Source organism: Lolium perenne, chromosome 2, assembly GCF_019359855.2.
Source record: "Lolium perenne isolate Kyuss_39 chromosome 2, Kyuss_2.0, whole genome shotgun sequence".
Lineage (NCBI taxonomy): Eukaryota > Viridiplantae > Streptophyta > Magnoliopsida > Poales > Poaceae > Lolium > Lolium perenne.
Window position 1 is genome coordinate 222,451,353 of NC_067245.2, and position 16,168 is coordinate 222,467,520.

General features: G+C 42.3%; 1 protein-coding gene across 1 annotated transcript; it reads left to right on the forward strand.

Annotated features, from left to right (window-relative positions):
- The first annotated feature begins 12,767 nt into the window (after positions 1–12,767).
- Positions 12,768–13,445, forward strand: LOC127330455 (uncharacterized). Its single transcript, XM_051356658.2, has one exon. It carries the CDS (start codon positions 12,813–12,815, stop codon positions 13,344–13,346), a length of 534 nt encoding a protein of 177 aa, XP_051212618.1. The 5' UTR covers positions 12,768–12,812; the 3' UTR covers positions 13,347–13,445.
- Positions 13,446–16,168: the final 2,723 nt, after the last annotated feature.

A 16,168-nucleotide genomic window follows, 5' to 3' on the forward strand; every position in this document is an offset into this window, starting at 1 on the left:
TACATCAACATGTTCTTCTTGAGCAACCAATGAAGCTAACGGAACATTATTAGGATCAACATTAGTCCTACCATTCACAAGCATAGACATAATAGCATCAATCTTATCACTCAAGGAAGAGGTTTCTTTGACAGAATTTACCTTCTTACCTTGTGAAGCTCTTTCCGTGTGCCATTCAGAGTAATTAATCATCATATTATCAAGAAGCTTTGTTGCGTCGCCTAGAGTGATGGACATAAAAGTACCTCCAACAACTGAATCCAATAAGTTCCGCGAAGAAAAATTCAGTCCTGCATAAAAGGTTTGGATGATCATCCAAGTAGTCAGTCCATGGGTTGGGCAGTTTTTAACCAAAGATTTCATTCTTTCCCATGCTTGTGCAACATGCTCATTATACAATTGTTTAAAATTCATTATGCTACTTCTCAAAGATATAATTTTGGCAGGGGGATAATATCTACCAATAAAAGCATCCTTGCATTTAGTCCATGAATCAATACTATTCTTAGGCAGAGATAGCAACCAATCTTTAGCTCTTCCTCTTAGTGAGAAAGGAAACAATTTTAATTTTATAATATCACCATCTACATCCTTATACTTTTGCATTTCACATAATTCAACAAAATTATTAAGATGGGCAGCAGCTAGGTGATACGTCTCCGACGTATCGATAATTTCTTATGTTCCATGCCACATTATTGATGTTATCTACATGTTTTATGCACACTTTATGTCATATTCGTGCATTTTCTGGAACTAACCTATTAACAAGATGCCGAAGTGCCGATTGCTTTGTTTCTGCTGTTTTTGGTTTCAGAAATCCTAGTAAGGAAATATTCTCGGAATTGGACGAAATCAACGCCCAGGGGCCTATTTTTCCACGAAGCTTCCAGAAGTCCGAAGACGAAACGAAGTGGGGCCACAGGGAGCCCAAACCCTAGGGCGGCGCGGCCCCCCCCTTGGCCGCGCCGCCCTGTCATCTGGGGCCCCTGTGCCCCCTCTTGACTTGCCCTTCCGCCGCGCCGCCCTGTCATCTGGGGCCCCTGTGCCCCCTCTTGACTTGCCCTTCCGCCTACTTAAAGCCTCCGTGACGAAACCCCCAGTACCGAGAGCCACGATACGGAAAACCTTCCAGAGACGCCGCCAACGCCGATCCCATCTCGGGGGATCCAGGAGATCGCCTCCGGCACCCTGCCGGAGAGGGGAATCATCTCCCGGAGGACTCTACGCCGCCATGGTCGCCTCCGGTGTGATGTGTGAGTAGTCTACCCCTGGACTATGGGTCCATAGCAGTAGCTAGATGGTTGTCTTCTCCCCATTGTGCTATCATTGTCGGATCTTGTGAGCTGCCTAACATGATCAAGATCATCTATCTGTAATTCTATATGTTGCGTTTGTTGGGATCCGGTGAATAGAGAATACTTGTTATGTTGATTATCAAAGTTATATCTATGTGTTGTTTATGATCTTGCATGCTCTCCGTTACTAGTAGATGCTCTGGCCAAGTAGATGCTTGTAACTCCAAGAGGGAGTATTTATGCTCGATAGTGGGTTCATGCCTGCATTGACACAGGACGATGTGAAAGTTCTAAGGTTGTGTTGTGCTGTTGCCACTAGGGATAAAACATTGATGCTATGTCTAAGGATGTAGTTGTTGATTACATTACGCACCATACTTAATGCAATTGTCTGTTGCTTTGCAACTTAATACTGGAAGGGGTTCGGATGATAACCTGAAGGTGGACTTTTTAGGCATAGATGCAGTTGGATGGCGGTCTATGTACTTTGTCGTAATGCCCAATTAAATCTCACTATACTCATCATGATATGTATGTGCATGGTCATGCCCTCTTTATTTGTCAATTGCCCAACTGTAATTTGTTCACCCAACATGCTGTTTGTCTTATGGGAGAGACACCTCTAGTGAACTGTGGACCCCGGTCCAATTCTCTTTATTGAAATACAATCTACTGCAATACTGTTCTACTATTTTCTGCAAACAATCATCTTCCACACAATACGGTTAATCCTTTGTTACAGCAAGCCGGTGAGATTGACAACCTCACTGTTTCGTTGGGGCAAAGTACTTTGGTTGTGTTGTGCAGGTTCCACGTTGGCGCCGGAATCCCTGGTGTTGCGCCGCACTACATCCCGCCGCCATCAACCTTCAACGTGCTTCTTGGCTCCTCCTGGTTCGATAAACCTTGGTTTCTTTCTGAGGGAAAACTTGCTGCTGTGCGCATCATACCTTCCTCTTGGGGTTCCCAACGAACGTGTGAGTTACACGCCATCAAGCATATTTTCTGGCGCCGTTGCCGGGGAGATCAAGACACGCTGCAAGGGGAGTCTCCACTTCTCAATCTCTTTACTTTGTTTTTGTCTTGCTTAGTTTTATTTACTACTTTGTTTGCTGCACTAAATCAAAATACAAAAAAATTAGTTGCTAGTTTTACTTTGTTTGCTATCTTGTTTGCTATATCAAAAATACAAAAAAATTAGTTTACTTGCATTTACTTTATCTAGTTTGCTTTATTTACTGTTGCTAAAATGGCCAACGCTGAAAATACTAAGTTGTGTGACTTCACAACCACAAATAATAATGATTTCTTATGCACACCTATTGCTCCACCTGCTACTACAGCAGAATTCTTTGAAATTAAACCTGCTTTACTAAATCTTGTTATGCGAGAGCAATTTTCTGGTGTTAGTTCTGATGATGCTGCTGCCCATCTTAATAATTTTGTTGAACTATGTGAAATGCAAAAATATAAAGATGTAGATGGTGATATTATTAAACTAAAATTGTTCCCTTTCTCATTAAGAGGAAGAGCTAAAGATTGATTGCTATCTCTGCCTAAGAATAGTATTGATTCATGGACTAAATGCAAGGATGCTTTTATTGGTAGATAGTATCCCCCTGCTAAAATTATATCTTTGAGGAGTAGCATAATGAATTTTAAACAATTAGATACTGAACATGTTGCTCAAGCTTGGGAAAGAATGAAATCTCTGGTTAAAAATTGCCCAACCCATGGACTGACCACTTGGATGATCATCCAAACCTTCTATGCAGGACTAAATTTTTCTTCACGGAATTTATTGGATTCAGCTGCTGGAGGTACCTTTATGTCCATCACTCTTGGTGAAGCAACAAAGCTTCTTGATAATATGATGATCAACTACTCTGAATGGCACACGGAAAGAGCTCCACAAGGTAAGAAGGTAAATTCTGTCGAAGAAACCTCTTCCTTGAGTGATAAGATTGATGCTATTATGTCTATGCTTGTGAATGATAGGACTAATATTGATCCTAATAATGTTCCATTAGCTTCATTGGTTGCACAAGAATAACATGTTGATGTGAACTTCATTAAAAATAATAATTTCAACAACAATGCTTACCGGAACAATTCTAGTAACAACTATAGGCCATATCCTTATAATAATGGCAACGGCTATGGTAATTCTTATGGGAATTCTTACAACAATAATAGGAACACACCCCCTGGACTTGAAGCCATGCTTAAAGAATTTATTAGTACACAAACTGCTTTTAACAAATCTGTTGAAGAAAAGCTTGGGAAAATTGATATACTTGCTTCTAAAGTCGATAGTCTTGTCATTGATGTTGATCTTTTGAAATCAAAAGTTTTGCCTAATGAGAATCATCATAATAAAATTGTTACTACAGCAAATGCCATTCAAGTTAGAATTAATGAGAATATAAGATTAATGGCTGAACTGCGTGCTAGGTGGGATAGAGAAGAAAATGAAAAACTAGCTAAAGAGAAGAATGTAGCTAAAGTTTGGACTATTACCACCACTAGTAATGCTAATGCTACACATGTTGCTGCACCTCCTACTAATACTAATAAAAGAATTGGTGTTAGCAATGTTTCCACTTCTAATGCAAAGCGCGAGAAACTGCTAAACCGCTAAAAGCTGAAACTGCCTGTGATAAAGCTGCTGAAATTTTTTCCAACATTGGGGATGATGATCCCATTGCTTTAGATTATAATGGTTTGAATTTTGATGATTGCCACATCTCTGAAGTTATAAAGTTCTTGCAAAAACTTGCTAAAAGTCCTAATGCTAGTGCTATAAATTTGGCTTTCACGCATCATATTACAAATGCTCTCATAAAAGCTAGAGAAGAGAAACTAGAGCGCAAAGCCTCTATTCCTAAAAAGCTAGAGGATGGTTGGGAGCCCATCATTAAGATGAAGGCTAAAGATTTTGATTGTAATGCTTTATGTGATCTTGGTGCAAGTATTTCTGTTATGCCTAAGAAAATTTATGATATGCTTGACTTGCCACCGCTGAAAAATTGTTATTTGGATATTAATCTTGCTGATCATTCTACAAAGAAACCTTTAGGTAAAGTTGATAATGTTCGCATTACCGTTAACAATAACCTTGTTCCCGTTGATTTTGTTGTCTTGGATATTGAATGCAATGCATTTTGTCCCATTATATTGGGAAGACCTTTTCTTCGAACTGTTGGTGCTATTATTGATATGAAGGAAGGTAATATAAAATATCAATTTCCTCTCAAGAAAGGTATGGAACACTTCCCTAGAAAGAGAATGAAGGTACCTTTTGATTCCATTATGAGAACAAATTATGATGTTGACACTTCGTCTCTTGATAATACTTGATACACACTTTCTGCGCCTAGCTGAAAGGCGTTAAAGAAAAGCGCTTATGGGAGACAACCCATGTTTTTACCTACAGTACTTTGTTTATATTTTGTGTCTTGGAAGTTGTTTACTACTGTAGCAACCTCTACTTATCTTAGTTTTGTGTTTTGTTGTGCCAAGTAAAGTCTTTGATAGTAAAGTAAGTACTAGATTTGGATTACTGCACAGTTCCAGATTTCTTTGCTGTCACGAATCTGGGTCTACCTCCCTGTAGGTAGCTCAGAAAATTAAGCCAATTTACGTGCATGATCCTCAGATATGTACGCAACTTTCATTCAATTTGAGCATTTTCATTTGAGCAAGTCTGGTGCCATTTTAAAATTCGTCAATACAAACTGTTCTGTTTTGACAGATTCTGCCTTTTATTTCGCATTGCCTCTTTTGCTATGTTGGATGAATTTTTTTGATCCACTAATGTCCAGTAGCATTATGCAATGTCCAGAAGTGTTAAGAATGATTGTGTCACCTCTGAATATGTTAATTTATATTGTGCACTAACCCTCTAATGAGTTGTTTCGAGTTTGGTGTGGAGGAAGTTTTCAAGGATCAAGAGAGGAGTATGATGCAACATGATCAAGGAGAGTGAAAGCTCTAAGCTTGGGGATGCCCCGGTGGTTCACCCCTGCATATATTAAGAAGACTCAAGCGTCTAAGCTTGGGGATGCCCAAGGCATCCCCTTCTTCATCGACAACATTATCAGGTTCCTCCCCTGAAACTATATTTTTATTCCATCACATCTTATGTGCTTTGCTTGGAGCGTCGGTTTGTTTTTGTTTTTTGTTTTGTTTGAATAAAATGGATCCTAGCATTCACTTTATGGGAGAGAGACACGCTCCGCTGTAGCATATGGACAAGTATGTCCTTGGTTTCTACTCATAGTATTCATGGCGAAGTTTCTCCTTCGTTAAATTGTTATATGGTTGGAATTGGAAAATGATACATGTAGTAATTGCTATAAATGTCTTGGGTAATGTGATACTTGGCAATTGTTGTGCTCATGATTAAGCTCTTGCATCATATGCTTTGCACCCATTAATGAAGAAATACATAGAGCATGCTAAAATTTGGTTTGCATATTTGGTTTCTCTAAGGTCTAGATAATTTCTAGTATTGAGTTTGAACAACAAGGAAGACGGTGTAGAGTCTTATAATGTGTTCAATATGTCTTTTATGTGAGTTTTGCTGCACCGGTTCATCCTTGTGTTTGTTTCAAATAAGCCTTGCTAGCCTAAACCTTGTATCGAGAGGGAATACTTCTCATGCATCCAAAATACTTGAGCCAACCACTATGCCATTTGTGTCCACCATACCTACCTACTACATGGTATTTTCCGCCATTCCAAAGTAAATTGCTTGAGTGCTACCTTTAAAATTCCATCATTCACCTTTGCAATATATAGCTCATGGGACAAATAGCTTAAAAACTATTGTGGTATTGAATATGTAATTATGCACTTTATCTCTTATTAAGTTGCTTGTTGTGCGATAACCATGTTTACTGGGGACGCCATCAACTATTCATTGTTGAATTTCATGTGAGTTGCTATGCATGTCCGTCTTGTCTGAAGTAAGAGAGATCTACCACCTTATGGTTAAGCATGCATATTGTTAGAGAAGAACATTGGGCCGCTAACTAAAGCCATGATCCATGGTGGAAGTTTCAGTTTTGGACATATATCCTCAAATATCAAATGAGAAAATTATTAATTGTTGTTACATGCTTATGCATAAAAGAGGAGTCCATTATCTGTTGTCTATGTTGTCCCGGTATGGATGTCTAAGTTGAAGAATAATCAATAGCGAGAAATCCAATGCGAGCTTTCTCCTTAGACCTTTGTACATGCGGCATAGAGGTACCCCTTTGTGACACTTGGTTAAAACAGTGCATTGTGATGATCCGGTAGTCCAAGCTAATTAGGACAAGGTGTGGGCACTATTAGTACACTATGCATGAGGCTTGCAACTTATAAGATATAATTTACATGATGCATATGCTTTATTACTACCGTTGACAAAATTGTTTCATGTTTTCAAAATCAAAGCTCTAGCACAAATATAGCAATCGATGCTTTTCCTCTATGGAGGACCATTCTTTTACTTTCAATGTTGAGTCAGTTCACCTATTTCTCTCCATCTCAAGAAGCAAACACTTGTGTGAACTATGCATTGATTCCTACATACTTGCTTATTGCACTTATTATATTACTCTATGTTGACAATATCCATGAGATATATATGTTACAAGTTGAAAGCAACCGCTGAAACTTAATCTTCTTTTGTGTTGCTTCAATGCCTTTACTTTGAATTATTGCTTTATGAGTTAACTCTTATGCAAGACTTATTGATGCTTGTCTTGAAGTGCTATTCATGAAAAGTCTTTGCTTTATGATTCACTTGTTTACTCATGTCATATACATTGTTTTGATCGCTGCATTCACTACATATGCTTTACAAATAGTATGATCAAGATTATGATGGCATGTCACTCCAGAAATTATACGTGTTATCGTTTTACCTGCTGGACGAGCAGAACTAAGCTTGGGGATGCTGATACGTCTCGACGTATCGATAATTTCTTATGTTCCATGCCACATTATTGATGTTATCTACATGTTTTATGCACACTTTATGTCATATTCGTGCATTTTTCGGAACTAACCTATTAACAAGATGTCGAAGTGCCGATTCTTTGTTTCTGCTGTTTTTGGTTTCAGAAATCCTAGTAAGGAAATATTCTCGGAATTGGACGAAATCAACGCCCAGGGGCCTATTTTTCCACGAAGCTTCCAGAAGTCCGAAGACGAAACGAAGTGGGGCCACAGGGAGCCCAAACCCTAGGGCGGCACGGCCCCCCCCTTGGCCGCGCCGCCCTGTCATCTGGGGCCCCTGTGCCCCCTCTTGACTTGCCCTTCTGCCTACTTAAAGCCTCCGTGACGAAACCCCCGCACCGAGAGCCACGATACGGAAAACCTTCCAGACGCCGCCAACGCCGATCCCATCTCGGGGATCCAGGAGATCGCCTCCGGCACCCTGCCGGAGAGGGGAATCATCTCCCGGAGGACTCTACGCCGCCATGGTCGCCTCCGGTGTGATGTGTGAGTAGTCTACCCCTGGACTATGGGTCCATAGCAGTAGCTAGATGGTTGTCTTCTCCCCATTGTGCTATCATTGTCGGATCTTGTGAGCTGCCTAACATGATCAAGATCATCTATCTGTAATTCTATATGTTGCGTTTGTTGGGATCCGATGAATAGAGAATACTTGTTATGTTGATTATCAAAGTTATATCTATGTGTTGTTTATGATCTTGCATGCTCTCCGTTACTAGTAGATGCTCTGGCCAAGTAGATGCTTGTAACTCCAAGAGGGAGTATTTATGCTCGATAGTGGGTTCATGCCTGCATTGACACCGGGACAAGGATGTGAAAGTTCTAAGGTTGTGTTGTGCTGTTGCCACTAGGGATAAAACATTGATGCTATGTCTAAGGATGTAGTTGTTGATTACATTACGCACCATACTTAATGCAATTGTCTGTTGCTTTGCAACTTAATACTGGAAGGGGTTCGGATGATAACCTGAAGGTGGACTTTTTAGGCATAGATGCAGTTGGATGGCGGTCTATGTACTTTGTCGTAATGCCCAATTAAATCTCACTATACTCATCATGATATGTATGTGCATGGTCATTCCCTCTTTATTTGTCAATTGCCCAACTGTAATTTGTTCACCCAACATGCTGTTTGTCTTATGGGAGAGACACCTCTAGTGAACTGTGGACCCCGGTCCAATTCTCTTTACTGAAATACAATCTACTGCAATACTGTTCTACTATTTTCTGTAAACAATCATCTTCCACACAATACGGTTAATCCTTTGTTACAGCAAGCCGGTGAGATTGTCAACCTCACTGTTTCGTTGGGGCAAAGTACTTTGGTTGTGTTGTGCAGGTTCCACGTTGGCGCCGGAATCCCTGGTGTTGCGCCGCACTACATCCCGCCGCCATCAACCTTCAACGTGCTTCTTGGCTCCTCCTGGTTCGATAAACCTTGGTTTCTTTCTGAGGGAAAACTTGCTGCTGTGCGCATCATACCTTCCTCTTGGGGTTTCCAACGAACGTGTGAGTTACACGCCATCAGTAGCAGCATCATCAGAACTAACACCAGAAAATTGCTCTCGCATAACAAGATTCAGTAAAGCAGGTTTAATTTCAAAGAATTCTGCTGTAGTAGCAGGTGGAGCAATAGGTGTGCATAAGAAATCATTATTATTTGTGGTTGTGAAGTCACACAACTTAGTATTTTCAGGAGTACCCATTTTGGCAACAGTAAATAAAGCAAACTAGATAAAGTAAATGCAAGTAACTAATTTTTTTTGTGTTTTTAATATGGCAAACAAGATAGCAAGTAAAGTAAAACTAGCAACTAATTTTTTTGTGTTTTGATATAATGCAGCAAACAAAGTAGTAAATAAAATAAAGCAAGACAAAAACAAAGTAAGGAGATTGGAAGTGGAGACTCCCCTTGCAGCGTGTCTTGATCTCCCCGGCAACGGCGCCAGAAATTTAGCTTGACACGCGTACAGCACGCGACCGTTGGGAACCCCAAGTGGAAGGTGTGATGCGTACAGCAGTAAGTTTCCCTCAGTAAGAAACCAAGGTTTATCGAACCAGTAGGAGTCAAGAAGCACGTTGAAGGTTGATGGCGGCGAAGTGTAGTGCGGTGCAACACCAGAGATTTCGGCGCCAACGTGGAACCTGCACAACACAACCAAATTACTTTGCCCCAACGTGACAGTGAGGTTGTCAATCTCACCGGCCTGCTGTAACAAAGGATTAGATGTATAGTGTGGATGATGATTGTTTGCAGACAACAGTAGAACAAGTATTGCAGTAGATTATATTCGATTACAAGAATGGACCGGGGTCCACAGTTCACTAGAGGCGTCTCTCCGATAAGAATAAGTATGTTGGGTGAACAAATTACAGTTGGGCAATTGACAAATAAAGAGGGCATGACCATGCACATACATGATATGATGAGTATTGTGAGATTTAATTGGGCATTACGACAAAGTACATAGACCGCTATCCAACATGCATCTATGCCTAAAAAGTCCACCTTCAGGTTATCATCCGAACCCCTTCCAGTATTAAGTTGCAAACAACAGACAATTGCATTAAGTATGGTGCGTAATGTAATCAACAACTACATCCTTAGACATAGCATCGATGTTTTATCCCTAGTGGCAACAGCACATCCACAACCTTAGAACTTTCTCATCATCGTCCCTGCATTTAATGGAGGCATGAACCCACTATCGAGCATAAATACTCCCTCTTGGAGTTACAAGCAAAAACTTGGCCAGAGCCTCTACTAGTAACGGAGAGCATGCAAGATCATAAACAACACATAGATAATAGATTGATAATCAACATAGCATAGTATTCCATATTCATCGGATCCCAACAAACACAACATATAGCATTACAGATAGATGATCTTGATCATTTTAGGCAGCTCACAAGATCCAACAATGAAGCACAATTAGGAGAAGACGACCATCTAGCTACTGCTATGGACCCATAGTCCAGGGGTGAACTACTCACTCATCACTCCGGAGGCGACCATGGCGGTGAAGAGTCCTCCAGGAGATGATTCCCCTCTCCGGCAGGGTGCCGGAGGCGATCTCCTGAATCCCCCGAGATGGGATTGGCGGCGGCGGCGTCTCTGGAAGGTTTTCCGTATCGTGGCTCTCGGTACTGGAGTTATTATCGACGAAGGCTTAAGTAGGCGGAGGAGATAGGTCAGGGGGCGACGCGAGGGCCCCACATAGCAGGCCGGCGCAGCCAGGGCTTGGGCCGCGCCGCCCTAGCGTGTGGGCTCCTCGTCGCCCCACTTCGTTTCCTCCCCGGACTTCTGGAAGCTTCGTGGAAAAATAAGATCCTGGACGTTGATTTCGTCCAATTACGAGAATATTTCCTTACTAGGATTTCTGAAACCAAAAACAACAGAAAACAACAACTGCCTCTTCGGCATCTCGTTAATAGGTTAGTGCCAGAAAATGCATAAATATGACATAAAGTATGTATAAAACATGTAGGTATCATCAATAAAGTAGCATGGAACATAAGAAATTATCGATACGTTGGAGACGTATCAGCCATTCGGGGAGTTGTTCGGGCCCCTGAACTTATTTTACGGGCCGGCTCATCTTTTCGGTCACTGATCTCCGACACATTCGGCCCAAACCCGTAAATCCGCCGGAAAAGTTCGGTTCCGGCGAGATTAACGGGTTATGTTAGAGATGCCCTAATGCGCGTAAAGCCTAGCCGCCACACCCATTCTCCCTCTCCCCGTTCTTCTGTCGTGCACGTGAAACAAAAGTCCCCGCATCCCTTCATGCCGCAATACCAGGCCTCGCCGAGCTCCTTCGAGCCTCGCCGAAGCTCTGCCACCTCTTCATTGATGCAAGCTTGCCGGGAAGCTCACGATCGAGTCAATCAATCTCATCTCTTTGAAGTCCGCCCGACGTCATCTCGTCATCTCTAGCCACACATGCCCATTGGTTGCAATTGTGGCTAGTTTTTGGTCTTCCTGGACCCCTCGTCCCCTCCCATGTCTCCCTCTCGCTCTGTAGCATCCCCACGCCGATCACCATCGCACCCCGCCGTTTGACATCCTCACTTTTGTTGTTCCGGTGGTCAATAACCAGCGGCGCCGCCCCTATTCTGTGCCCCTTGGTCGTCAACATCCAACGCACTAGCTCGCAAAGCCCCTCATCGTCTCCTCCGTTGTATGGTTGGTAGATAGGAGAGCATCCAGTCGTGCTGACATCAACACGACCCCAACGCAGTTTATCTTTTCTAGAATTTTCATAAATATATTTAAACGACGGAGAGAAAACAAAAAAAAATGTTAAAACATTCTGAGCAATAAGCTCTATCTCATCGTGTTGAAATTATGCATGCTTAAATAACTTTTAATCATGTTGATATGTTTGCGATGATCTTACAAAATTAGAATCTGATATGTTGATATTTGTCTAGACCAAATTCAGTGTTCTCTATTTTACATCATCTGCTACGATACGATGTGATTTTGCTCTGGTTGGCATTTTGCACAACTGGCACATAGACCGGTGAGGCCAGGCAAGCAGTCCAAAGTCCATTATCTACTCTGCTGAAACATTAAATAATATTATTTTTGCTCTAAATATAAAACATTTTAGCTTTCTTAAAAAGCTTATATTTTAGGATGGAGGTAGTACATTTATGTGTCTTAATTTAAATAATGCCAAAAATATTAAGACTATCCAGACATCGCAATTAAAGATGAGAGAATATAGTAGTATCATACCACGCAGTACTAGAAAATTTAATGTCAAATAGATCTTGTACATATATTTGCATGGGGATTCTACAAATTAATAAATGTTATAAAAATATGATACTACTATATGATATCATCCATTATGGAGATACTAACATACATTAGTATCATATAGATGATATTAGACTAGTCATAGTGGGGAGTAACATAGAGTAGTAACATGGTGTATGTTACTACCCTATGTTACTACCTTCATAGTGGGTAGTTACATATATGTGGTGTCATGCATGCCATATTTATTAGATTGTAGACTCATCTTGTCTTGAGAAGTGTGATGTTATGGTAACATAGCTAGTTACCACCCCACTCTCTTTCTTCATTTATTGACATGCCATGTCACCAAAATGCTTTGGGGTGTGTGATGTTACTACCTATGTTACTCCCACTATGAGCAGCCTTAGTATGTGATAGTATACATTATGACTAGTCTATAAGTCATTTCCCTCATTTTGTGCTTATTACTCACATAAAGGATGACCAAGATGCATTTACCGTGGAATTTGATCATTGTTTCTCACCTCATAAAGAAAGTCAATTTATGGCGAAATTACAGCTTTAGTACTACTAGTATCAAAAGATTTGCTCTCCCATTTATTCTCTTTGCCCACGAGATCTTACTGCGTAGTATATAAATCCACCAAAAGCCTAAGGTTTGCCTCATCTCCGTTCACCCCACACCGAACCACCAAAAACTTGACAAACCCATCAAGCCAGCGCTCAAAATGGCAGCAAGGCTTGTGCTCCCCCTCCTCCTCGTCCTCGTCGTCGGCTCCCACACGGCCTCCTCCTCCGTGGTGCAGACGTGCGTGAACGCGGTGGTGGCAGGGGACCGCAGGGAACTAGAAGTCTTCTGCGTGACGTCGCTCCAGGCGGCGCCGGGGAGCGCCACCGCGGACGCCCACGGGCTGGCCGTGATCGCCACGAACCTGACGCTGGCCAACTACACGGCGGCGGCGGCCACGATCAAGGACCTGCAGCAGCGCGGGGGCTGGACGGCCAAGCAGCTGGGGGCGTTGATCACGTGCCGGAAGGGGTACATCCAGGCGCTGAACATGGTGCACAACGTCGTCCACGCGCTGGCCACGGGGCAGAAGCAGGCGTACCTGGACGACATGGGCGATGTCAGGGAGGCCGCCCTCGACTGCGAAGAAGCATTCGTCGGTGCGGATCCGGAGGATAAGTCGATGCCGAGTAAGGTGAACTGGGACGCCGAGCTCCTGACTACCGTGGCCATGATGATCGTGATGTCGTTGTAGCGAGTAGGGTGCGTACGTAGATCTTTCCGTGGCCACTCCGCCAGTGGTAGTCAAATCAGTAGGAAGATGGATTGGTCGATGGAGAAGAAAATAACATGAGATGCGTGATTCGGGGTTAGATTACGCTTAGGGTGATTGCATCTCATACTATACATTAAAGCATCTTTGCCAGTTCTTTAAACATTGTCCTTACCGGACGATGATGGTATTTCAGAATTTGGAGGTATCGTATCGAAGTCCTTGTCTGCATAATCTTGCTGTCAAGAAAGGCAAGTTTATCGCTTGCTCATATCATTTGATTATTTTTATCAAACTATATGCAAAGTACTATACTTATCACTCTTGCATTGAAAAGCAAAATATTATTTTATAAGTATGAATAAGACTATGTGGTGGGAAATGAACCATGGTATGTGTTGATGGTGGAGGTTCCATTGCAAGGGTTCTATTCATCTAGGACTAACCACCAAAGCCATCTAGTGATTCTAGCGTCATACATATTGCGTTAACCATAAGATCTATAATGGCCCTAGGGAAGTCAGCTGTATATTTTCCTTTTGCATATCAACGGACTTGATAGAGCCTAGCTGGGTGTTGAGAGAACACTGCAGCGGTCGGGAAATCCTTTAAATCCCCATCCTTGAGGATGAGTGTGCTCTACCGTCTATGATGGATTGTCCATAGTACATCGTGGGTAAAGCCGTATGATCGGGAGAACTCTACCGGGGATGTGCGGATGGACAAAAGAGTGGGTATGCAGGGTCGCGGAGAAGGCAGAGATTGGCTTGGATCTTATACCTGGCCTCACACCAAGAAAGTGTAGACGGGAAAGATATCGTCTGGTTGGCAACAAAGATAAGTTCTTTTATGGGAAAAGTAACGCACATCTGCAGAGTGTATCAAATTGTAGCTGCCACTCCCTGTTCCGGAAAGGGAACTACGAACTCCATGAAGTTCTGGTCAACCTGTGAAGAGTGACAGGCAAAGTGTTCAGAATAAAATAATCCTTTTGAAGAAATGTTTACGAAAACTTGCATCCGCCTATCACTTTATGTTCTATGGCTATAGCTAGTGCATGATACACCTATTTCCTATAATGAACTTGCTGAGTACGCTCGTACTCATTCCCTCCCTCTTGAGCCCCCTTATTAGATCAAAGTCACCGAAGGAGAAACTACCATGGCACTCGAAGACAAAGGAGTCAACTGCAACAAGATGGAGAACCCAATCGATGAAGCCAATGGAGTCAACTTATGCATCATCTAAAGTGGAAACCTAGACTAGTAATAGAAGGGAACCATTTCCCTAATCCTAGTACCTAAGTAGTTAGGGTTCTATAACAAGCCAAGTAACTCTAGAGCTAGTGTTAGCAATAAGATAGACAACGAGTTGTTCTTTTGGAGCTTTATTTGCAGCTTTACCTCACTGTAAAGTAGGAGGCTATGTTGATCTTCTGTAAACAGTTCGTGTATCCTTCTATAGACATGCCTTGGACTCGCGTATGTTTCTGTTGTACCACTCTGAGGGATGTAATACGAGTGGAACGATGTTTCACTTGTATTATGTCAACGACTTGCGTACTACACCATGCAGTGGTATGCTGGGTCACCGCACATCATCTCTATGTTACGGCGTAATTAATGCTCAGACAAATGCTTATCAAACACATATTGAAGTTCCACCAATATTATGCCATTCATGATTTTTTAGTGTCCACTACAACTTAAAAATTGAGTAGACAAGTGGTTCCATGAACCGTGGTCCATTTTAAATCACGAGAAATACTTTTCCAACACTATTACCTTACTTTATATTTATTATTATTATTTAATCCAAAAATACCAAAAATACTTTTCTTCACATATACACACACAAAACCCAAATACCATTAGCCTTTTTTTTTTGCTTTTATCTAGTTTACTTAGGTTGTTTACTTTGCTTTTATCCTTGTATTTCCTATTAATAATATGAAAGCTTATGTTTGACAACCACACAGTGGATTTGGGAACACAAGGCAAGAATTTTAATCTGCAGGTTGCTAGAAGAGGAGCAGAAGAATTCAGCTTCTAAGCTAATTCCTCGAGATATCAATATAAACCCTCGAGTCAACCTTGTGAGGAAATACGCTTGTTACAATACTCTGCACTTGGAGTATCAACGAATTGGTACACACAGAATTGTTGCCATCAGATACTCCCAATAGAGAAGCGATGTCGAAGACGCCACTATCTCGACGATCCAACTCCGAATCTAGGATTTCTCCCGGAGACTACTACCAACACCAAGCGAGAGCGAGAAAGATGCTGATGCACCTCGGTGACACCTCCAACAAGGAAAAAAGGCACACGCGGCTGTTGTCGCTGCTAGCCCAACAAAAGCTAGGTAGGATTTTCATCCGTGTCATCGTACATATCCGCGCCTTCGAGGGTTGGGATAGCATTGTCCAAGTAGGCTCGCACTGCCATCACCGCAGCTCCACCCAGTCATAGTTGCAGAGCCATGGCCTCCAACATTTCACATGACCGAGAGCTTGTTCCATCATCCTCCTCCACCCCGGCAAGGAACCACAGCCTCCCCACCTCCGGTCCGAGGCATGACCGCCCGCCAAGGTTGTCGCAAACTCGAGGCAACATCCAAACAGCAGCAGCCCGCACCCATCAGACTGGATTGGGCTCTCAAATCCCTAGATCGAACCCGCGAAGGCCCAGATCGGGACTATGCCATCCTCCAGCTCCCACGACGGCCACCATCGGAGGAACACCATCGCATGCCCTCAGCGCAATGGGCCGGCCGCTGCTAGCAAGGAACTCTTTCCTGGCCGT

Coding starts and splice junctions, on each gene's coding strand:
- LOC127330455 (XM_051356658.2), top strand. CDS start 12,813: ATGGCAGCAAGGCTTGTGCTCCCCCTCCTCCTCGTCCTCGTCGTCGGC.